The following is a 24,420-nucleotide window of genomic DNA, read 5'->3' on the forward strand; positions in this document are numbered from 1 at the left end:
GATTGAAAAACTTTATTGGAATTGTTGCAATTGCATTGTTTATTTTCTGTTCTACAAATATATATGAAAAATATAAATGCCGATAATGGGAGAGAAAAGTGAATGCCAGTCAGGATGTTTGTCTTAAATTGCTATAAGCGGAAGCGGTTTTTTCTTTCAATAAATTCTGAGATTTTTTTTTTATTGTCAAGTGGATCACTCTCGCAATATGGGGAATTATATTCTCTCTCTCTATAAATTGCAATGAAAACAAAAATTAATATCAAGAAGCTTCTTATCGTAATCATAGTACTATTTACATAAAAACTTATCGCTTGGCACTTATTGTTTTGCTGAACGTACAGCGAAATCGCATGAATGAGGAAACTTGCATCATTTCCATGTCATAATCGTAGCGCACATTTTTCATTCGTGGCAAATTAATAACTTCAGTTCTTCGGATTTTGCTTTTTTTTTTGAACGAAGAATGATATCTTGTAACGAAAGGAAAAAGGCGATAATGTGTCATTAAACTCTTACATCATAGAATTTATCCGATGTTTGCCGTAATTTTTTTATTTGAAAGACAAAATCACTCGTTGCATCAAATGCATCATTGCAAATGGCCAATTCAAAACTGTTTTTTTTTTCTCACTCTGACATTAGAGTTATAAGATTGCTTCGATTTTATTATGAAACTTATAGCATACACTAATATTATTTGCGTTGTGGACTGAAACGAATTCATTTTATACATTCTTGTTTAAAATTGCTTAATTCTTAGACGGATATTACGATAATTATTTGCTCGAATAAAGAGTTCAGTTATTTACAGTCTTCTTTTTTTTTTGCTTAAAAAATTCTAGATGTGTATTAAATTGCGTGATTTCTATTAAATATTCACGGGTCCATTTGGAACCGTTTTCACCAGTTCCATGTATTGGAATGGAACGTTGAATGTAACACCCTTGTGTTGCACGATTAGATGGCCGCGTCGGTGTGACGCACCGACCACAGTGACTGTTTCTCCTTTACGCAACTGCTTCGTAGGAGGATTCAGTGCCGAAAATTCAGGGAAATTCATTTTCATGAGGCGAGTTTGTGGATAGCCCAATTTTGAGTTTCCGGTCACAGTATACGATCGAGATGGCGGAACTGGCGGTGGTCGCTCCTGAAAAAATGAAATAAATCATGAAAAATTTGTAATAGAGAAAGACTGTCACCGAGAATCGAGTAGTATTTCTTTGGATTTAATTCAACACATTGTAACGTGATACATACCAAATCAAGACCAAAGAGATTACACGTTTGCTGAATGATATTCGCATCGCACTTTTCGTTTGGATCAGGTGGCGGTGTTCCAGCGATTGGTTGCGGTCGCGGACGAGTCACTCGTGCAGCTGCGGTTTTAGCTGTCGGACGATTGGCTATAAACAGAGGGAAAAATTCACATTTTAATTTTATTACCATTGGTTTAAACAACAAAGTATTATAACCATATTTTTAATGGGGAAACAAATTACGATGTAAGGAAGCGCGAAGGAAATGAGCGATGAAAGAGAAGAGTTCAAGCCTGAAAAAAATGTTCTATGTCTTCAAACTAACCTGTATTTGTATTATTGGAATGAATATTATTCGAAACGACATTTCGCGTTGTACGTTTTACTGAACCAATGCGTCGCCTGAGTGCATAGCCTCGCCACATTGCCTGGATGATAGTGGCGCTTCTCATGCGAATATCCGTTCTCAATTTCTCCAAATGTTGTCGAATTCCTTCGCTGAGGAAAACATGCCTCTTCCCCGGTGCCCATGACAATGTGACTGTTCCTTGAATGTCGGGCGGTGTGTCCATTGCGATTTGCAATATCAATTTGCAATCATCCAAAGCTTTGTCATCATTTCGGCGAAGCATACGGAATGGAGCTAACATTCGATATCGTCCGGTGAAGTGTTTGAATCGCATCCGATGTGGAAAACCGCTTGCCATCAAATTCACCGTTTCCAAAACTTGCAACGATCGAATTTGCTTCACAATTGTCTGTCGTTCAAAAGTTCGAGGCACTTCCGATCCGTTGCTTCGAATGCATCGAACGAAATGCGGCCGAGCATGAACAAGCGTTCGCAGTAAATTATCCAAACGAGTGTGAAAATCTTGTGTCAATGTGGAAACGGGTTCATCGCCATTGAGTAAATCGGTATGCGAGGTGGGTGCAATTCTAAAGCTCAAACCTCGTGGTACATTCTCAACGGCATACAACGCCTTCAGCTCCGAACCAAATAGATGGGTGGCAAATCCAAAATTGCAAGTGTGCTTATAAAATACTGACACCAAATCATCGGACACCACATCACGGTTGGTGTCAAGAAAATCGGTTGTATCATATTCAACGCGACCGGCAAAATGGCGAATGGCAAATGTACGTGGATCCTGTAATTCGGTTTGCTTATTTTCCAAACGTGTTGAATTGCGATGCTGCACTTTAATTTTAGCCACATAGCTTTCGGCCGTGCCACGTACCGCACATTCCGCATCCAACATGCTCAATAAACCCGTTCGCAACGATGAAATCAAATCAATGCATGGCACATTGTCGACGTAATCGACATCGGTATCAACCATAATCCCTTCGTCACGGCACGATTCCACTGAACTCTTGAAGATGTGCGTATTGTAGAAATGTTGCATGGTTTCCGCGCATAAATTGATGCATAAATGTTCGAGTTGAGCGGGTTTGGGCTCTTCAAAGCCAAACATATCTAAAATTCCGATGAATCCATCGGTTGCATGTCTGACGGCATTGTTCAAAGCAGCCATCGATTTCGAGCCAGAATTGCCACCAATCGTTGAAGCATGTTGACTCGTAATGTCGCCTTGATTGTGTACTGATTCATTCGAATCAGAGCTGAGTGTGCCGAGCGTTGATCCGAGCCGTTTCAAGCTGTTGGCACGACGAACGATTGTCGCAACGGTGCGACAGTACAGTGCTTTTGCCAATGAATCTCGCGTCATATTCGACATGTTTGCATCGCAAACGGATTTAATTATTTGGTTACGGGCATTGTGAGTACGGGTGGTCAGTCCACGGAATAAAGCCGAAGCCGGCACTCCCAACAGGCAACTGATTGAATTCAATTCGGATTCGCCTTTGATATCAACTTCCAAGCCCTGACCGTCGACAAATTGAACGTTTCCCAGTAGCAAAACGGCGGCCAACACTCGAACCACATCTAAGAATGGAATGCCGAGTATACCCAAGCACGTTTTCCACGCTTGAAACCGGGCTGCATCCTCCTTTTCGTCCTGTCGAATATCGCCTCCTTGCAAGTATCGTAGATTGGCTGGCGAGTATCCCTCAAGATTCAATTTGATGCGCTCGTCTCGACTCAAACCAGCCAACATCTGATAGAATATGTGATAGTTCTTCTCATTGGGCAACGGCCGAATGACACGTGTTTGATCCAAGAAGTAACAATGGATTTTTGTTCGATATAATGCACCATCTGTGACTTGCACTTCGATAAATTGCCCCTTAATTCGGAAACAAACAAACAAAACACAATTGAATTCAAAAGTTTTTCTTTATAACAAAAATAAAAAGTGTAACCATCACTTACAATTCGACTGGACTCTGAATTGGTCGATGTTTTCGCCGAACCAAGTGATCGAAGCACCGTGAATGCGGCGGCTAAATGTTTGAATGCATCTGTTTCGGGGCCGCCACCAGCCACGGCAAACAATTGCCGTAACAAAAGCATGGAACAGTGGGTTTTACCTGCCCCAGATGTGCCGGATAAAATGATCGCCTGCGGATATCCAGTTTCAGCCTGTTGACGAACCGCTTCCAAAACGATTTTTCGTAATTGTGACGCCAATTCTAATGTTCTCGTCGATGACAATGTCAACGGATTTCCAACGTCATTATACGGATTGATCGATAGCAAAATTGGTCCAACGTTTGTCTATAATTTAGAAGGGAAAACAGAATGCATACACAAATAAGAAGAAAGTCATGCCAAAGCAGAAAAATCAATAAATAATTGCCAATTAAATGATTTTATTTTTTCATACGGGAGGAATGTAAATGGTCGCTTATTTACAGTTGCCAACCACAAATGAATATGTATATCTTATTATCGCTGGCAGTCATTTTATGCTTTGCTTGTCGTTTTTCTTCGTCTTTTTTGCATTGAATAGAACCAGGAAAATTATGCACTAAATAATATCATTGGCGTAAACAAATTTAAGTTGTTATCACAGATAACAGCATTAGTAAGAGCAAACGGATTGGAATGAGTTTTGCATTGCACGAAAAATACGCGGTATATTTTATATGCTGCTGATGATTGAAATGGCAACGGAAGCAATGCTTCGAACAGGGTGTATTGAAATAAATGAATTTGCACTAAAATGCGGCCGACATTTTCTAAGAATATTTTATTCAATTCAAAGTAAATGAAAAAGAAATCAACAAAATACGAAGGCAAAACACAAATTGAATTCAGTCTACGAAAATAAAATGGCCGATAGGAATATATGTTTCGGAAGGTGTCTGCTGCGATGTGTCTTTTCAACGTAAACTATCGACTATTTCTAGCATTCCTTTTTCATTTCGATGCATTTCTTGGAATTCGCACACTTCCACTAATTCCAGTAATTTCAAATGACTCACGCGAGTGAATTTTCGCATTCGATCCAGTTTAAGTGGGTTCTTTTTTGTTTGTTTGCAACAGGAATAAATTATAAAAATGCGAATGCAAATTATCGGGTTGAATGGAATTGGAAAAATCTCTTTGCTGACTGAGAGATCATTTAGCGCACACAGCAGCAGCAGCAATTTGGTTGGAAATGCTTGTTTACCTGTAACTTGGTTCTCTCTCCCAGTCACGGTGCTCAGCTCACCCGAGAATGAATTAAGCTAAAAACGAGGTGATGCGGAATGAAAAAAGGCATTTCGGTCGAAGCAAAGTACACTTTTTATGGCCAGTGTTGTGCGCGCGCGCACACACACAACAACTCACACGCACAAAACAACAACAACAAGGAAAAAAACAAGCAAAATTGGCATCAAGCAAATGGAAAAGGTATGCAATGGAGAAAATTAAATTTAGTGTGCAGTTTTTTTCTGCTCTCCCTCTCTTGGCGCTTTTTTCTGCGTTCGATTTTGCACTGTTCAATATTAATTACATGCTCTGCGTTGTGCCACGTTGTACTATTTATTTGGATGTTGTGTTGCTTTTTTGTTTACTGCCATTTAGTATTTATTTTTATTCGATGCGATTGCATCATTTGCCATGTTGTGTGGATTTCTTTGTCTGTGCATTTCAGATATTGGCTTTAACATTCTGACGGAGACACCGAATGCAAGAAAGAAAAAAAAACAAATCTGTATTTCTCTGCAGGCTATCAAGATTGCCAATCGACTATGGCCAACGAACCGATGGTGTCACTAAGATAAATGAGTGAACGGCCTCAGTGTCTCTGTCTCTTTGTGAGAGACATAATTTTTGCTCATTATTAGCAGCACACATACACGGACTTCGATCGGTAATAATTTGTTTATTAGTTTGTCTTGAGGCAAAAAGACACAGTCAATTACATGGTGCTTTTTTACAAAAAGATGAGAGGAAAAACAACAACACCAACCATTTCTCCTCATCATCGACAATATTGTGTGCCATTTTATCGACTTACACCCAACCAGCTTCGTAATTCACAAATATAATTGTTCATTTCACCTGTGTTGTCATCATCTTACCGTGCACTTTTTGAACACTCTCTTCTCGCTCATCGTTTTGTACTTGAATCAACAACAACAACGCCACGACTGAATATTCATTTTTCTCCCAAATGGATGAAATGCAAAAACCAAACACGACAAGTACACAAAAGCAACAAAAATGAAAAGCTGAGAATAATTTTTGCAGCTGAATGTGCCGTAAAATGCATCTTGATGGCAGCTCCAAGTGTGCGGCTCAAACGAATAACGATAAAAAAAAAAGTCGTAAAGAAATATTGTCGAGAGAACGTACGTGAAAGACAGAGAGAGAATACAATGGCATGCCATCCATCGAACTGGATTCGTTTATGCGGCAGGAATTGATCAGATGCCATTTTTTTTTGTGAGTGAGTAGAAGAAATTAACTTTTTACTTTAGAATTCAATGCCGCTCGCGCTTCAAAATGTGAAACGCATTTTCTCTCTTCTCGGATTTTATGTTGTTTACGTCGACGTTTTTTCTGCGTCGATATGCTGTTGTTGTTGTTTTGTGTTTCGTCTGCTTTTGGCTCGTTTGAGCATATTTGTCTCAATTTGTCTTGTCTTAAGTTTTAGCATGAACCTGTTCTTGCCGCCAGGCCTGATATTCAAATTGCATACATTTCGCTCGTCTTTTTGATATTGTTTTCGAACGAAATTTTTAATCGATTTTATTTCATTCGCACCAGCATTTTTACGATCTTCAAAAACATCCTACCCGCCAAATCGAAAGAACATTTTATTTTTTTCCAATTCGAAATGCACATACACCTGATGCAAACCCTTCAAATAGCCATGATACACGCAAACACCCAAGAAAAATGCATCGAAGCCGCATTCCGACAGGAATTTTGTCGACATCAAGCATTTTGGGCGCGGTTTTCAAGTCGCATTCGAAAACACTTCAATTATTTAATTCAATCGTGTCGAATCAACACAAACAAATCGCGCAGACTATTAAGAAATAGTTTTCGTTTCGACGATTCGACACTTTGCCGTAGTAAATGCCTGCCATTGTTTCACACAGTTCCAATGAATGTTTCGCATTTTTTGCCGTCAAATACTTCTTGGCTTAATTGCTGGCGAGCAAAAATCTTGATTAATTTAATTTATATGTTATGTACTAGTGTAATGCGAGGTATTCACTTGCGAAATAGTTTCCCTTCCCCCTTATGGCCAGGACATCCAAGCTATTTACTTCATTTTTTGCGTTGGATTTGCGTGTCACTGCATGGAATTATGTGTTGTAAGTGTCACGTAATTTCTCAGCCCGAAAACGACAAAATGCTTGGCGTTCTTCGTGCAAGCACTTTGAAGTAGGTACACAACACAAATTGTTGATGTGTTTTTAATAATTTGTTGTCCATTTATGGGAATTATTTCGACCTCCTTGAATATTATATGCAAAAACGAAATCCAATTTCCAGAACTTGGTTCGAAATTCAAGTTTTTTGAACTGGAATTTTGTATGCCAACTGAAATGAAAAGAAACGGTGCATTTTCTTATTGGTTGCTGAGTTTGATCAATGATGATCGTACGCACTTTATATTTCCGGTTATTTGCAAGTGACTAATGATTTGTTTTTTCTTGTGGCCGCAAGGAATGCACTTGATATATAAATGATCTGCATAAGTCGTAACGGTATCCACAAAAATCCCATTTTTTCCCATTCTGATTCCAACGTTCATACCTTTTGATTATCCTGTTCTGTATAATTTGATGATTGCATGAATCTTCAATTACTCTGCTTGCAAGCAGTGCGTTTTTTTTTCACCAATGATCTGCAATCCGCTGAGAAAGGTGGGTTTCTTTGCAGCTCAATTGAAATCTCAACGTAACGAATGGATCAGAGTAGCCAGGTGATTTAATATGTTTTTCAGGGAATTATGCACACGTATTTGCTATAAAATGATACCGTTTTAATTTAAAGCCCATCATTTTGATTGAAATGCAATCGAATGAAAACGGCATATTCCCACGATTGCCAAGTGAATAGTCAAATTTTTCCTCTTCTCGAATTAGCAACGCTTCAATTAATCGATCAAATGGATGCATGTTCATCTTTTTTGTATGTAAAATCATCCAAAAAGATCATGATCACCATAGTTTTACCACAAACTTAAGCATTACTTACGCATCAACAGATTAAAACCATGAATCAGTGCATAAAAATTTGTGAATGGAAAAATTGGACTTTGCATGTGCGTTCAAAGCATCGGCCACAAGCAATCATCGTGGAGTAGCTCTTGAGCATCACGTTAATTCATGATAATTACAGTTCAAATGCATACTTATGTAACTCAAATTTACGGACATTCTCTCGAACAAAAAAATTATTGCAAAAATAAGTGAATGAAATTTTATCTCTTCCTCTACTGAAAACAGGCACCTTTTTTCCCCCGAAAAAATGAGAACCTTCTGAAGGATGAATGGCGCACAGAAGAAGCGATGATAATTTCATGTTTTGGAAATGCCGAGAAAAATGAAAAAATTACTCACAAAATATTTGTGCTCGTTGAAACGTGCTTGAAGCGTTCGCATGACGGCATCTTCAGTGAGCGGTCCTTGCAGGTGGATTAAATCTTCCATGTCTTTAGCCAAAATTTTATGCGGACTGGTGACGGTTTTGCTGGGCGAGATGATCCTTGCGTGTGGCTTTGTAATGATTTCATTTGCAACAATTTCAGGTGGTACACGACGAAGTGTTCCTCCGTTGCCAGCAATTTCTATATTACGGAAAAAGAAGAAGAGAACCAAAACCGAGTCGAATGACATCAATATAAATGCAATTGAACGCTTGTGACTATCACTCGATCAAGTTATCCGATCGTTCGATCGATAGTTGACCAATTAACCCAGTGAAAATTATATGTTTCTTTCTTAATGAATTTTCTATGTTGTGTGTGTGAATTAAATAAGAATCGATTAAATTACCATGATTTTTTCCTGTGATATGATGCGGTAGTGGATGAGGTATTGAGGTATTTCTGGGTGAAACTATTGGAACGGAATTGATTCCATGCGGCAAAGTGTTGCTGGAAGTCATTTGATATGCCTGCTTTTTTTGTGTGTGGAGAAAGAAGAAAGAAGAAATGAATGAGAGATTCAATAAAACAACAACTTGTCAATCGTTTTTAATTGATGCAGTGGCTGCGGTTATTAGCACACTCACACACGAAACAAAAACTAAGAAAGTCTCGTTTTTGTTCCCATTGTTTTGTGTTTGGTGTTTCTTTTTTTTTACCTTTGGACTGGATTTGTTAGCTATGGGTATTGCTGTTGAGTCGATTTGCATGTTTGAATGATTCGTAACGAATGGTCCATTGGTTAGATTTGTCGTTGGATTGGGTGATGTGACCAAATTAACAGCAGCGCCAGTGGTAGCGTCGCCAGTCAGTGTCACATCAACATTGGTATTGTCAACATGCAACCGATTCCGCAACGTGACCAATTCGCTACTCAGGCTTTTCAGGCGTTGCTGCAAATGAACAGCTTCGTTTGTCGATGAAGCGTCTACAATTGAGAATAAAGAAAGAAAAAAACAATTAATGCTATGAAATTTCCGTTGTGATTTCAGAAGAAAAAAACACATTCGAAATGGTTCATCATTCCGATAATTGCCATTACAATAAATAACGCAATGTTGAGAGATGCGAACAGGTTGATATAATTCCTTTTTGAGTGAATCGCCCGAGCTCTTCGGTCGGTTCTAAGCGAGCCAGCGACCAAATGCAATTAGTATTTCATACAGAAAAATATGGAACAACCTTCAGCGTCAGCAAGGCCATATAAAACCGATTGCTATGAACTGGTTTAGCGTTAATTTATGCATTTTCTTTTTGTTTCTCTCAAACCGTCGACCCGTGAAGTGAGAGAATATATCGGGGATAGAGAGAGACAAAAATACGTTAAACGAAATGATAAAAACAAGCGGCCGCCGAGCAAGCTAGATGCCAACCGAAGAGTGGAACTGATGCGATATACATTTTATTCATTGGAATTCTTGGAATTATAAAAACGAAGAGAGCCTTATCTAAATCGGTTATTTACGGCGCAAGCGCGTAAGTAAACATATTAAGGCTTCGATATATTTATACAATGAAGACAAAGTAAGCAGGGGAAAAAAGAAACGACTTCAGAGAAAGAATCGGATTAACAGGTGCACCTGAGCACTTCTTTTCAGCCCGAAGGCATGAAAACGGGCGATGAAAGAAAATATCAACAAGATTAAATGTGTTAATGTCTGTTTGGTTGTCAACAACCGTCGAATCAAACATGAGACATTATGATAATATGCTTCATCAAATAACGGTTCAGGCCGTCTTTTTTGTGTTTACTTTTGCCCGTACGTCGTGCGCTCTTGACGCATTTCTCGAAAATCAAAGTGAAAAAGAACGAGATATTTTACACTGTTGTCATTCCTAAGCTAATCTATCGAACAAATTTGATAAGTCACAATATGGTCGTCGTCACATAGCACACAGCTCCATGTATACGTGTTTGTTCATCATTTCAAAACACATGCCGATCCATTGAACTCCGCAGAAACAAACACACAAATCAAATCATTGATCATCTTCTCTAAGCCGTGGTTCGTTGATTAGTTTCTTTTTTCTTCTGTTTCTCTATTTCTGTGTCTCTATAAAAAATTATTTCTCAGATTGAATTTCCTTTCAGAAGCTTTAAAAATAACAAAATGGAACTAATATCGTTGTTGAACGACATAAAAAGAAATCGAAAATACGATTGAGATGAAAAAAAAAGAATCACAAGCCAAATGACAAATCTGCATTTGAATAGGCCAATTCGACTAAATTAGAAATAGAGAGAAACAAAAGCAATAAGCCGTAGCAATTTCGAAATGATGGATAAAAACTGTTGATTCAATTAAGTCGCCAATTCAATGGCCAATTTAATGGGGATTGAAGAGAGAAACCACACATTGAGAGAGATGCGAAAACAAAAACCCGCACGATTCAACGACATTTCGATTGAGTTCATAAGTCGAGATAAATCGAACGTCATCGTTTCGACGGCAGTTTTTTCTTGCTTCTTTTATTCGGTATTTTTTTATGATCGGTGGATCTTTTTCAGTCCATTTATAACAGCGCGATGGGTTCTATCCCACTGAGCGATAATCTATGCACAATGTTCTTTTTTTTGCTGTGCCGCATTCGGAGTGATCGTGACAACGTTCGCCAACGGAGAATGTGTGAGCCGAGATTGGCTCGCTTTTTTCTCTTTCTTTTGCTCTCTCTCTATCTCTGTTGCTCACGTAGTTGTTGTTGTAATGATTCAAATTGCTCGCAAATTAAAATGTGAATTGGACAATTCAAAAGCGGATTTTGCGGCGCAACAATTACGAAAATAGCTGTTTTTATTCTGAGCACTCCGTGGAATTAAGCAGTCGCTTTTTTTTTGCGGCAGCAGCAGTTCTGTCCAATTGGAATTCCGTTGTAAATTTGCTATTCTATCTTTTTTTTGCGGTAGTTTTTTTATTCGTTCGTTCAAAGTGGACTCTCAATAAGAGCCAAGTGAATATATAGATTTGCCGAGATTACTTGCACAAAATTACCATTATCCTCGGCTAAATTATTAATTTTACAGTCGTTTTTTTTCTGTTATCTCGTTGCTTCGGACCGATACGATTTGGAGTGGCCCGACGGACAATGCAGCGCAAGTACAGAGAGAATCGTCATGCCATATATATGGAAATGCTTAAAAGCAAAACAACAAATCAAGTACCAATAAAGAAATTAAACGTAATCGATTTGAATATTTAGCAGCCTTGGCTCGCTCATAAGACAAGAGAGCTTTAGTTAGGTTTTTGCCGCCGCCACTGTCGCCGCTGACCGCAAATACTGAAAGCTAGCAAATGCAAGCATCTGTACTTTTTTATGGATTATTCGCAATGAGATTTTTTATCGCGTCTTTTGTTGCCTTCACAAACTTACGGGTTATTGAATTTAGAATTGACTAAGAATTATTTTTTTGTGAAGAGAGCACAATCGCTTCGCTTCAAATGGCATGCCAGCACGGAATAGAACGGCCAGTTGGATCAGAACAAGGAAAAAAAAACGAAGTAATGAAAGAAAACAAGAAACAACTCGAACTCATAGAGTCGAGTGTGATCTATAGCGAGCGGGCAAGCGAGAGCAACCGAGCAGTTGTTGGTGTTCAAGCACAACGATGTGAAATAACAAGGAGCCCCATTCAACTAGATGGAACAATAAACAATTGCCTGATTTGTATTGAAACAAAACAGAAAAAAACGAACAGAACAGCAACGAGCGAACGAATGAAATTATGCCGATGAAATAAATGCTGCTGCTGCGTCCAACATAAAATCACTTGGCGGTGCAAAAATGTCGATACAATAACTCTTTCAGACCATTTTTTATGGGTGCCTACTTCTTGGTAGACTTTAGTTGAGTCGGTTTGATGATTTTTTTTGTGCTTCAACATTCATTTTCGAACTAGTAAATTTTGCGCTTGCCTCGGTGTGGTGAGTCTCATCTACTCCGCGCTCTCTTCCCCGATCTCTCTCTCTCTCTCTCTCTATCTCTCTCTCTCTCTCTCTCTCCATCGGTAATGCAAATGCCTTTCTTTTGCGATGCAAATTTTTGCCGAGAAGAAAAAAAGAAACAGTACAGGAGAGAAATACATAGAGTCACACAAGATTTGCGATTCGAAATCAGCGATCGGCTCTCATATTCCATTCAAGAAATATAATACAATCGCATGTCGCGGATGTTTTCGGACTCTTAAATGAGGCACGTTTTATCAGGGAAAAATGCAGGAAAATCTTTGGCTAAACTACAGCAAAAGACAAGAGAATATATTCACGATTTTTGAGTTGAACAAGCGCGAACGCTGTGTGCAGCCAGCAAGATAGCATAAACAAATTTTCTGCATTTCGAAATGCTGGCTCAAATTCACATTGATACTAATACACTCACTCAAACACACAAACAGACCTCAGATCAGATTCGAGAGAAGAAAAAAAATCGAAGTTGAACACACCGATTGCTTACTGAAGTGCAACACGTACTCAATCGGCTCATATTCGCCAAATCAACAGAAAATACGCAAAAAAACCAAAACACAACGAATGAATATGATCATTATCAACTGAGTTCTCGTTTTTCTCGGTGTTTGCGGGCGTGCGCGTTGTCCAAGTCTCTTACTCTTTTGCGCTGCCTTGACGCACTTCGTGCCGTTTTGGTTCCTTGTCGTTGTCGTTGTCGTCATCGATCGTTGGTTGTTTTCGAGCCATTTTGTGCTTATGAGTGTGCGCGCTCGCGCGTTTGGTAAAACCAAAAACCGACGTCTCTTATTACCTGCATGCATTCTGCATTCGTCATTCGGTTGTTTTTCATTTTTGTTGCTGTTTCGTGTTTGCGAAACCAAAACAACAAAATTCCAAAGCGAATACCGACTGGTCTCGCGGTGGCAATACCATTTTCGCGACACTGCAAATCGAAAACCTAATCATTTGAGGTGGAACCGAAACCACATTTTCAAACTAAGCGGCCAACTAAGTTTTGGTTTCTCTGCATCCTTTTTTCTGCAACTGACTCGCTCAACTTTCAATTTGTTTTGGTTCAATTAATTGTTGCACTGAATGCCATAACTCAATGATGATGTGCCCTCAAATGCTTGAGAATTTTTCGGTTGATCTATGGAATTTTAAGATTTTTCTTCTCCACAGTAGAAAAAGAATGTGAGTGTGTGTTCAAGCGACGAACTCTGTGCCAAAGTAATTTTTGAGTAGCACGAAAAAAAAGCAAACGGCTTTGGTCTCAGCATAAAGCTTGATCTCCAAACGTTGTTTATGCTCGGCTTTCTTCCACAATTCAGGTTTTCGATTCACGTTCAATAAACGATTATCGTTGCAAATCATCGCGATTCGAGGCAAACACAACAATTATAATTCCCATTGAAATTGTGGCCGATTTGAATACTCATTTTGATTCTATTGCAATTGATATATAGGTACACACACAAGGCAAGCGTAATTTTCAGTATGGAAGGAATGGAAAATATAAAACATAGGAAAAGATTCGAGAAAAAAACGAGCAATTTTTATGCTTGACTAAAGACAAGGCTCCAGCATATATGAGTAGTAGTATACAATGCATAAAATGAATCAAAAACCTGTTCTGTGCGATAAACGATGAATATAAAGACATAAAGTGTGGTCGCTTTGCCCAGAGACTTTTACTCAATGCAACAGCAGCAGCAGCAGCGGCAAAACTGAGTTTTCATACCGAATTTCATGAACCGATGCAATGTCGAAAAGATCGCAAGGCGAAATACCGTGCTCGCTTCCATTAGATAGAGTTTATTCTTTGTTTTTAATTGAATGCGCTTTTGCTAAAAGGAATCCGGGCGAGCGAGAGAAATAAAACCAGCCAACAGACCCACAGGCTTTTTTTACACATTAATTCGTAATGAAACTTAGCATAAACGCTCTTCAAATGATGTTTATTTGAATGTTTTGCATTCGCTGGTCGGCTTCTCTCGAGGCGACCGACAGATAGAGAGAAAAAAGAATGTGTAAGTACTTTCTAAAGCTGAACTCAAAGCTAACTAACTACTAACCTTTGATCGAGCGCTGATGTTAAATTCCGCAAAGTAGTTCGTTAGTTTCAAAATGCTAAGATTTATTGCCCATGCCTTGGTTTATGCTACTTTTAATTAGGAAATGCCCAGAACAAAAAAACAAACCACGATAGCGTCGAAATAGAATAGAAAGAGAGAGAGAGCGGAAAAAACACCAGCGAACGCTTAACGAGTCGTTAATATTGACAGATATTAATAATGGGCATCAATAGTATCTAGAATCCAAATATGTGAATTGAATTAAGCGAGAAAACCGCATGAGGGGACGACACATTAATTCGAATGGGATATTAATATGGATTACCATACGATTTGGTGAAACGGTAAAATGCGATCGATCGCCAATAAATCGATAAAGCGTGCGTGCACGAGCGCGTTGCGCAGTTGATAAATCGACTGAAGGCTACTCTTTTTTTCTTACTTTATGGCTTTTTTTGATAACGATCTGTTGAGTGTATCAGTTTCACGGTGAGATATGATGGCTGCATAGCAAATAAGACATAAAAAATTGAAAAAACTTGCTTGAAAATGATTATGAAGTAGTCAAGCGAAAAATAAGAAAGTCCTGAAATGGTTACGGTTGATCAAATAAATCGGTGATCGCGTCACGCAAACGATGTCAAATGCGAAGAGAGAAGTAGAAGCAAAAGCAGAGAAAAATTGAAGGCAGGACTGAATAAAGATGACAGGTAAAAAAAAATAATGGTCGTGAAGACGGAACGGAGGATGTGTGAAAATAAAGAGAGACCAAGACATTTTCTACATGCCGCGCTTGCATCGATTGCTTGACTCGCATGATCTCTCTCTCTCTCGCTTCATGTCGTACTTCTCTGCACCTCTCGTTCTGCCTTTATTTTGAGTCACTGAACCCATGACATGAATGCGCTGTTTATTTCGTATATACACGAAAAATAGCATCCACACAACCAACACGAATAACAGGCACACATTAGAGACGACCGCAAACGGGACACATTTTTATCGCTTCACCGTCAAATGGTCCCCATTTCGTTTTGAGTCATTCAATAAAATAACAGTTGACCAAAGGTTTATTTCCGGTGTTTGGACATTTTTATACGTCAGATCCCATGGAACACAATACAAACGAGAATGTATAAAAAGGAAAAATCTCAATTTATCTACCACCTCTAATGCCTTCCGCTGCGTAACAGTGCAACTCAAGCACTCAGTATGTCATAGTGGCTGTGGCATTCAAAACCAAAATTGTATATACTTCGGTTGGTCTGGGCTTATTATTTTTCATGTAGGTAAAGGTAAGAAAACAACAACCGACGATAAGTTAACGAGTGAAAAGTGTTTAACCCATTTTGTACCAGCGTCCTATTTATAGGACGTAAAAATTGCCGATTTTTTTATGACTTATTTTAGATTTTCTTCTATCCTGACCAAACGGCTTGGAATTTTCAAATGCCGTTTTGCGTGTGTGTTAGGAAAGGTTTGACCAGATTTGCAAGGTTTTCCAACTTGCAGTTTTCCGGAAAATTCCGAAAAATTGTGAAAAATTAAAACGTATCTGAAAATTCTGAAACTTTGGGAAAATCATATTTGGACTCTCAGAGGTAAATATCTCACCTAAATTTCATTCAAAAATTCGATTTTTTTTCCTTGGTAGAAAATGGGTTAAACGAAATAAAAGAGTTGAAGAAGAAACGACGAAATACAAGCCAACAACAATAACAGCCATTCAAGAGAGCGGGCGGGCGGGAAACGAACAAAAACATCAACAAATCCTTTTCAAAGGCGGACTACAAACGATACGAATGAAACAAACGATAATATTGAATGCACTTTGCTCCTGCCTGTATGTTTATGACTTTGGTTTTGAGTGTGTATTTAGTGGTTTCGTGTTTTAAGCTTCGTTTGTACAAAAGAAGAAGTGAAGAGAGAGAAAAAAAAAACGAAAACACCACGACGACCACGAAATAACAACAACATACAGCGACAAGCGAAACAAAAATCGAGATGGTCGCGCAAACAAAACATGTACCTTTTTGGAGAGCAAGAGAATGAAGAAAAAAAAACGAACGATGTGGAATTTTCGCGCTCGCGTGGCTCGTTTCGTTTTATTGATTTCGGTTTGAGTTTGTTTTGTTTTTCGCTGTGCTTTGTTTCGTTTCGATTGATCATTTTCTGGTTGGTATTTTTTCTCGTACTTTTCCTTCGTTTTTGGTTAAAGTAAGGATCACAAAAGCGTGTTTGTTATTTTTGTTAGCATTTCGGCGTCGAACAAGAGAATCGAGAGATCGTGCGCATTCGATTCGATCTGGCCACGAGAAATTTGCATTTAGTAAAGTGCATTTTTATATGATCACATTAGTGACTAAATTTCGCCTCGTTTACGTGAGACCAATTATTTTATATGTGAAGTGGATTGAAATTTTTGTGGCTCCAAAAATCGTTTTTCTCGCTCTTTTCATTTTCTCTGTCTTTTGTCTTCCTTCGCACAGGCAGCCACCATTCAAAAAACCACTTGTCAAGTCATAAGAGTGCACGAAATGCACTCGCCTTCAAAATCTCACCGCCATTTGAACACTCATTTGGCCGCAGTTCGCTGAATTGCAGTGTGCAAAAGCAGAAAGACATAATGCATCTTTTGTTGTGTGCGTTTGTGTGTGTTGGAATTATGAAAGGAAAATAAATTGCTTGTGTCATTCGTGAACACAGGCACACTTTTGTATCGAAGCCTGATCAAATGTTTGATGCCGCAAAACGTTAACGAGAACTGAAACGCGCTATTCTTTTCCGTTTTTTCTTTCTTTCACATCATCGGTTCATTCGCTCTTTTGTCCATTTCTCATGTTGATTGTGTGAATTAAGTTTTTTGAAGTGTGTGTATCTCTGTGTTTTCGTTGCGTTGCATTTTAATGCGCTAGGTTCTTGTGACCGCTAGGTTCGCTCTTGTGAACGAACTGTTTTGCCGAATTGTGGAGCAAAACCTGCTTCTGGCTTACCATTAGTCTTATTATTCATAATAATATTGTGTTATTGCTTTGTCTTCATCTTTCTCTCGTAAGTCTTTTACACTTCTTCGTTCAGTGTTGCACGCTGTGCTGCTCATTCTTTCTTCACAATTTTTATTCGTGCTGAGCGCGCAGTGTTCTATGTGGCGGCAAACGATTTATTTTTCTTCTTCTTTATTTGTCTGCACAATTCCATCAAATTTCGTTGTGCTTTTGTCTTCTTTAAGAATGCTCTTGTGAGTATTAGTTTGATTTCCCATTAGTTTAGGCGCGATGTATTTGTGAGTGAGTACGCGCTCGCGCGCACGCTCAATCGCCTTCGCTCTTTTTCATTCCATTTAGTTTGGTTAAATGTTCAGATGATTGTCGGCCCGATCTCGCACGATAGTGTGCTCGCGCTGCGTTGTATAGCTTTAATTTTTGTTTTATTATTCGTTTTCATCGGTCGCTTATATTTTTTTTTCTCGTCATGCGTGTCTTGATCTGTGTGTAGTTAGGCTGCGTGAGATTCTCCTCGCAAATGTACGCGACGACGCACTCTCTTGACTATTTCTCAAGTTCTCGGCTGGCTCTCGATTTATATGTATTTGTTGTTGGCAGTTTTAGATCGATTTTGTTGTTACGTTTCTTTCAGTTAAATGTTTTATCTTCATTTTCGTTTTCAGTGTGCGTTCGTTCTCTCTCGTTATTTGGTGTTGTGTTTTTATTCGTTCGTTTGTTACTTCTTCCAATTTCATTTTTTTAATGCGGCAATCTCAGCCCGGACATAGCAATGTCGTGGCTCATATCTCGCGGTTGGTTTCTTGTCAGCATTCGAATTAACTCAAGTGATTATATTCACCAGTTTAGTACTGGCAACAACAACACAGAAGTGAACCGATTTCGAAATCATAATAACAAAAAATCGGTTGGGTTTTGCATTCGTTGCGGCTGACATAGCCAAAGAAAGAGAAAAAAAGATGGAAGAAATGTATTTGCATCGTTGGTTGGGATACGTTCATGCACACTTCTCAGTTGTTCTTGTTGAAGACGTTTTTTTTGAGTTCGCTATGTTTGCTTTAACTTGTTTCATCACGGTGGTCCATTAGCTTTTCACTTTGCACTTGCACAAAACAATGACTGTTTATCGCAGCAGTGGCGAGCGATTGGAGCAATTTCATGTGAAAATACATGCAAAAAGACCTACAAAAATTATGCCGAGATTTCTGGTTCTGGTTTTTGATAAATGAACACCGAGACTTTCTCTCTGTGTGTGGAGAACAGGGCGAAAGAAACCCAAGGCGAAATGGTAAAAACCGCTTCGGTTGACAGAATAATAGAGTGCCATCGATTTATCAATCGATAAAGCCCAATTCCGAGTTTTCAAAGGCGCTTCGAATGGCCATTGGACCAATTGATTTGCTTTGGTTGGTCTCACAACACATTCCATTCCACACATCGCTGGATCCAAATTAATAACCGAAGACACACAGAGCAAACGGGCAAGAGAGAGAGAGAGAGAGAGAGAGAGAGAGAGAGAGAGATAGCGCGGCCAAGAAGAGACAGGCCAAATGAACTCTCGAGCACGGCTCACAAGCATGCACCAGGCAAAGTAGTGCGTGTACAACATGTAATTATCATCGTGTATCAAAACCCGAACGTATGCTCTAATTAGACAGACACACACTTGAAATTATCGTAACATCCCATTCCAACTGACGCTCGACATCGACAGCACACGAATCGGTAATTTTCATCTTTAAATGCGTGCGTGTGTGTGTGTGTGTGTGTGTGTATGTGTGACGTTATTCAAACGATCGGTTTCGAAACAATTGTGCCCTGTTTGTTTGTCTATGCGATTGTTCCCACAAGAAAGGAATTTCCATGGGCAAATAGAAACCTAATTATAAAATGATCAAAAGCAAATAGCTTGCACCACACGTTTTTATGTCTCTAACCGTCGTCGTTGTCGTCGTTGTCGCCGGAACGGGGACGAATGCCCAAAGGCACACGAAACGATGACGGAAATTATAGGTGCAGGTGTATATGTTACAGTAATGAATCTTTGAATCATATATACAAAATATGATTGCGTTTAAATATTCAATTTTCGGTGGAATTATAAAAATAATGTGTTTTTCGCGATATTATCGTGTTGATCTCGATCTTTCGACCACAGCCAAGACCCTAATGTCGAATAATAATCAAACAAAATGACCAAAGGAAAAGACGATTAACTTGTGCGCGTGTGTGCAGCTTTCTGGTGAATTTGGAAAGTTAACATGAAATTCGCTTTGACAAGCGAAACAAAATCATTCTAAAAGATTGGATTTTAACCGAAGCACTGCGCGAGCGAGCGCGCCCTGCGCATACACAGTCTTCACACTCTTTTTTTTCTGCCGAGGCATGGCTCTCAACGTTCGTCGTCGCACAAAAAAGGCATTAAAAGCAAAACATGGTCATAAATTATCACAAGCATTCAGCGAGTGCATGTAACTGTCATTGAGTGATGGAGGTGAACGCGCGCGCACACAATATATTATTATTCGCAATGGATTTGTGGTGTGTGCCGCCGTACGCGCAGCATGCACACATAAAATATTTGTAAAAAATTTATTTTTATGATTTAAAGTTCTGTGTGAGAGTCTGTGTTGGCTCTCTTGTTCGTTCGCTATCTCGAGCACGGCTGGCATGGTGTTTATATAATAATGCTCATTGGTTAAGACACCAACTTGGGTTTTTGAGTCGCCCAAGAAAACTAGGTAATTGCAGAATGACTCGATCGAATGGTAATAATCAATAAGTGTGGGTACGAAAACAGCGGCGACGACGACGACAACAACAACAACAGCATCGATTGCACAATAAGCAACGTTATTTACAATCGACATTCATTTGCGCCGCAGAATAAAAGACTTTTGTCGAACTCGGCTTTTTGATTTTTATGAGTACGTTTGTGTGTGTGTGTGTGTGTGTGTGTGTGTGTGTGTGTGTGTTTGCTGTTTTGCCTGAAAATCTCTTGCCTTTTCCATTTAGAAAGGCTGACACATTACAAATTATGCTCCCCATTCAGTTCAAACGAATTTTTTTTTTTGTTTTGGTGTTTTAAAAACCTTGTGTGGTTTCTGGTTCGTTTCAATTCGTTTATTTCTCATAACATTTCATTAGTGAAGCCGATCGACCGACTAGACTGAATCTTCTTGAAGAAACGAACAACAAAAATCGAGTCAAAAGCCGTTTATTATTTACTCAATTTCGAGACGATCGACGTTTCGAAGCAAACGATAACTAAAAATGGGTAGTGTAGCGCAACAATCTCATTGATTTATTATACCACAAGCATATATCAAATGGTGTGTGTGTGTGTGTGTTCGGTAAAGAACAAATACCTTTTCATCTCAATGACTATATCGATTAATGAACGAAAACGGAAAAAAAATCATAATAATAATATTGGAAATGGCAACACATCTCATTGCATGCAACACTCATGAATCATAATGAAGTTTTTATGTGTTACTAGACTTTTTTTCTCGGTCGTTATCCAAAATGTCAATCGGCGTTTGAGGCTTCGAAAAATTGTGTGCACGATTCCATTGTTTACTTTTGCACACTAATTACACTCCCAAAAATCAGCCATATCTGTTATTAATATACCTTGTAGTAAACGCGTTCATAGTGTTTCACTGTAGTAGCAAAGTATCCTATTAAATTCCACTGTAGTATTACTACAAGAAAATTTAATAGGATACACCGCTACTACAGTGAAACACTATGAACGCTTTTACTACAAGGTATATTAATAACAGATATGGCAGGATTTTCGAGAGTGTAAATGGCTGCTGCAGTGTGTATATCGTGTATGTGTGTAAAGCAAAACAAAAGCCGTATCAAGTTGCCAATCTGTCTTCCCACCGACGGCACATAGGCCATTCGTTTTTTCGTTCGTTTGTCTTCGATTCGGAGCCATTCGCCATCAATGTTCAATTGTTGTTTTCGACAGTCATAGTAATTCGAACCGAAACGGATGTTCGAAGAAAAAAAAGGCCGTCTTACCAACTGAAAATGCTGATTCTTCATTTTATCGACATTAAAAGAAACAGAAAAGGTTTTTTCTCCGTCTCGACGACGGAAGAAGGTAAGCAAAGTCTTGAAATGGAATTTTGAAAATCATCACAATCAATCGCGCGATCATATTTTATACATTTGTCTGACCACATAAAAGTACCCTCGTTAAATCGAACATCTCGGTTACCTGCCAAAATCGTTCGTTTATCGAAGCTGAAACCAACTTTGATCGCTCAAATCCTCGTGATCTGGATACAGCCGATCAAAATGCAACAAAAAAACTGATTCTATTTCATTGTACGTACCTTGTAGCTTAATCTCGGTTTCCCAATATTTGGATAGTTCATTAAAATATTTATCCAAAATGAACACCTTTGATAAGCCAATGCCTAATGCGGCCATGGCTTTTTATAATCAAATTGAAATGAGAATCGGCTCGGTTTTTTTTCTTCTGTTTGTTCGTATTAGGTTCGTTTAATTCGATGTGTCACCGTTCTCGATGTCTAACGTGTTATTAACGTGTATGTGATTCGTACTCTCAATTGGAAAAATTCCTGTATGAATTTCAGTTTCGTCGTCGTTGTCTATTGTTTGTCCTCTTGAGCGCCTCAAAATCAAAATCGATTTGTTTTCACATAGCAAATGGTGGCCGCACGCACACACACCATACCATCTCAAGCATGCATCGAATTGCACTAATTGGTCTCACAAACACACAATCTATAATTCTTCGAATTAAATTCAAATCTCTTTTCTTTCGTTTCCTTTATCTTTTTTCTATTTCTTTTCTTTTTGTTTCGTTGTTTTTTTCTCTCTCTCCTTCTTGTATTCTTCTCTTTTGCGTTTTCTTCCTTTTTTATTCGTGTTATTCTTCCACTTGTATTTTGTTTCTTTTCTTTTTTTCCTCTTCTTCAAATTTTCACTTTATAAAGCGCATCTAATGGCATTTATGATGATAGGTTTGGCGCTGCGCATCCATTCACATGCACGTTTATTCACGTCGTTCGTTTTGGTGTGTATTTGTAATGGCATCGAATGGATGGATGAAGGAAAAATGTGTACAGCCGAACTATCAAATACATATAATCAGTACAGTCCCTCGGGTTTACAAATCTCTATGTGTGTATCTATCTGGCACTGTGAGCGGTGTTTACGCGGCTCAAACACCAAACTCTTTTGCTCAACAACAGCAACAACACTCGACGCACCAACAACCGATCAACCGTTGTTGTTTCAGCATTTACTAAAATGCCATCAAAATGAATACACAATTTCTTTAAAATCATTCAAAATTAATCGAAAAATGATTTTGGTGATTTTCAAATGCACCGCGTTTGATTTGAACATTTTTTCTGTTCGTTGTGTTCCCGTTCCCGTTTGGATGGGTTCCTTCGAATATTTCGTGTTTCGTTTCTTTGCTGCTCTCCTCCTCGCAATTGGTTCAAATCTAGATGTTTTTCGTCGCTTTAAACCAATTGTCAACTGAATTTCGTTTCTCACACACCGACTTTGAACTAATGAATTAAATATTGGTGCGATTTGGTGTTTGCTGAGAATCAAGCAAAGCAAAAATTCACACACAAACAGACAACAACAACAAAAGACTGCGAGATACAAGCTGTTTAATACGAGAGAATAAATAGTGATGTGTTTCTTTGTCAAGAACTCACAGAGAACTGAATGCGCCATCCATTGAACAACAACGTTGCTCACGACACACACAGCGTGATGGTAAAGGTAACATAAAAAAAGAACCTGCTTTTGCTTCAATGCAATTGTATCATTATTACCTGAATCCGTTTTCTTTAGTTTTTGTGTGTGCTCTCTCTCTATCTCTCTCTCTCACTGGCCATGTAGTGGAGAGGCACAAGAACTAACTCACTTTATACTCGACGAAACAGCAACAAGAATCACACACAAAAACTCTCATTCACTCGTACACACACACACACATGCGTACACTCGCTCTCTCACACGGCACCAACTCCATGAATGCTTGCATCAAAACAGAATGATAAAATGAACGGCTAGATAAATAACACTATAATAACAACAAAAACGCTACTCTTTCTACACACGACACATTCGCTTGGGTCTCTGCGTGTGTATGTGTTCGATTACATGGCGCATAAAGGTGAATAAAATACATTTTCAACGAGAAAGTGGACGACGGACTGAAGATGAAGAATAAAATAATAACACAGCGCTAAAAAGCAAGAAGGAGAGAGAGAGAGAGAAAGAGAGAGAGAGAGAGAGAGAGGGGGAGGGAGAGAGCAAGCGGTCGTCGATGTTTCGTTTGAATTGGTCGTTGAAATTCAAATATCGCAACACACACACACGATACACCGTGATCAAAGAGATCTTCTCTCACTCGCCAACTGCATACGTGTTGTTGTCTAAATAAGTTTCAATTTATGATTCTCTCATTTTTTTTTTCCTTTTCTATGCTATAATTTCCAAAGTGACCGTTTCGATCGTAGTTCTTGAGACCATTTTTCTTTTATTGACTTGAAATTATGTAGATGCATGAGATGAATCACGACGATTGATCGGAAGTTCCATTGCACAAGGATGATCCACTGATAGTAATTAAATTTCAGTGCTACAGCCAATTGACGTTTAACGGAGAAGAAAAAAAACATACGCATGGAGATAATGACGAAAATCATTAAGATAAAGTATCAAGAGGAAAAAATAAAATCAAAACGAAAATGGATGCAAAAAACAAGTTTCAATTTGGAAAAAAAAGAAATCCATTTTTTTAATAAAAAAATCCATTGAAAAATTTAAAAAAATATCATAACACGAAAACTGTCCACACATTGAAAACTCTCAATGTACAAATAATGCGACAATTTTCAGAGCACTAAAAGTAAACAGTGTCGCGAGATATTTTTAATCACGTAATTTCAAGAGAAGAACAAACGTTGAGATTCAGTTCAGTTTTTTTTAATCTCCTGAGAACCTTTATCTTAATTTACGCTTCACACATAAAAAAGTTAGCATTTTCGCGTGTTCTTTTGCGGCTCTTC

General features: G+C 38.6%; 1 protein-coding gene across 3 annotated transcripts; it reads right to left on the minus strand.

Moving 5' to 3' along the window:
* Positions 1-11: 11 nt before the first annotated feature.
* Positions 12-23,048, minus strand: LOC129569593 (unconventional myosin-IXa). Of its 3 annotated transcripts, none has more exons than XM_055448616.1 (8): positions 21,694-23,048; positions 8,980-9,248; positions 8,670-8,790; positions 8,235-8,461; positions 3,595-3,939; positions 1,585-3,508; positions 1,261-1,406; positions 12-1,150 (listed from the first exon to the last, which is right to left on the minus strand). In XM_055448616.1, the coding sequence occupies exons 1-8, from the start codon at positions 21,788-21,790 to the stop codon at positions 872-874; spliced, it is 3,408 nt and encodes a 1,135-aa protein (XP_055304591.1). In that variant the 5' UTR covers positions 21,791-23,048; the 3' UTR covers positions 12-871. The 3 variants fall into 3 exon arrangements, with proteins under 3 accessions (XP_055304591.1, XP_055304590.1, XP_055304592.1); XM_055448615.1 differs by having other exon boundaries at positions 8,670-8,793; XM_055448617.1 differs by lacking the exons at positions 8,235-8,461; positions 8,670-8,790; positions 8,980-9,248 and having other exon boundaries at positions 21,694-21,835.
* Between the last annotated feature and the right edge of the window lie 1,372 nt (positions 23,049-24,420).

Source organism: Sitodiplosis mosellana, unplaced genomic scaffold, assembly GCF_009176505.1.
Source record: "Sitodiplosis mosellana isolate CC-2019 unplaced genomic scaffold, AAFC_SMos_1.0 Smas_scaffold_38, whole genome shotgun sequence".
Classification (NCBI taxonomy): Eukaryota; Metazoa; Arthropoda; class Insecta; order Diptera; family Cecidomyiidae; genus Sitodiplosis; species Sitodiplosis mosellana.

Excerpts from the sequence above, each read along its gene's own strand:
- LOC129569593 (XM_055448615.1), bottom strand. The coding sequence starts at position 21,790 with ATGGCCGCATTAGGCATTGGCTTATCAAAGGTGTTCATTTTGGATAAA. Across the intron at positions 3,509-3,594 it reads ATTCAGAGTCCAGTCGAATT|GGGCAATTTATCGAAGTGCA; the intron begins GTAAGTGATGGT and ends TTCCGAATTAAG. Across the intron at positions 1,407-1,584 it reads TTCCAATAATACAAATACAG|CCAATCGTCCGACAGCTAAA; the intron begins GTTAGTTTGAAG and ends CTCTGTTTATAG.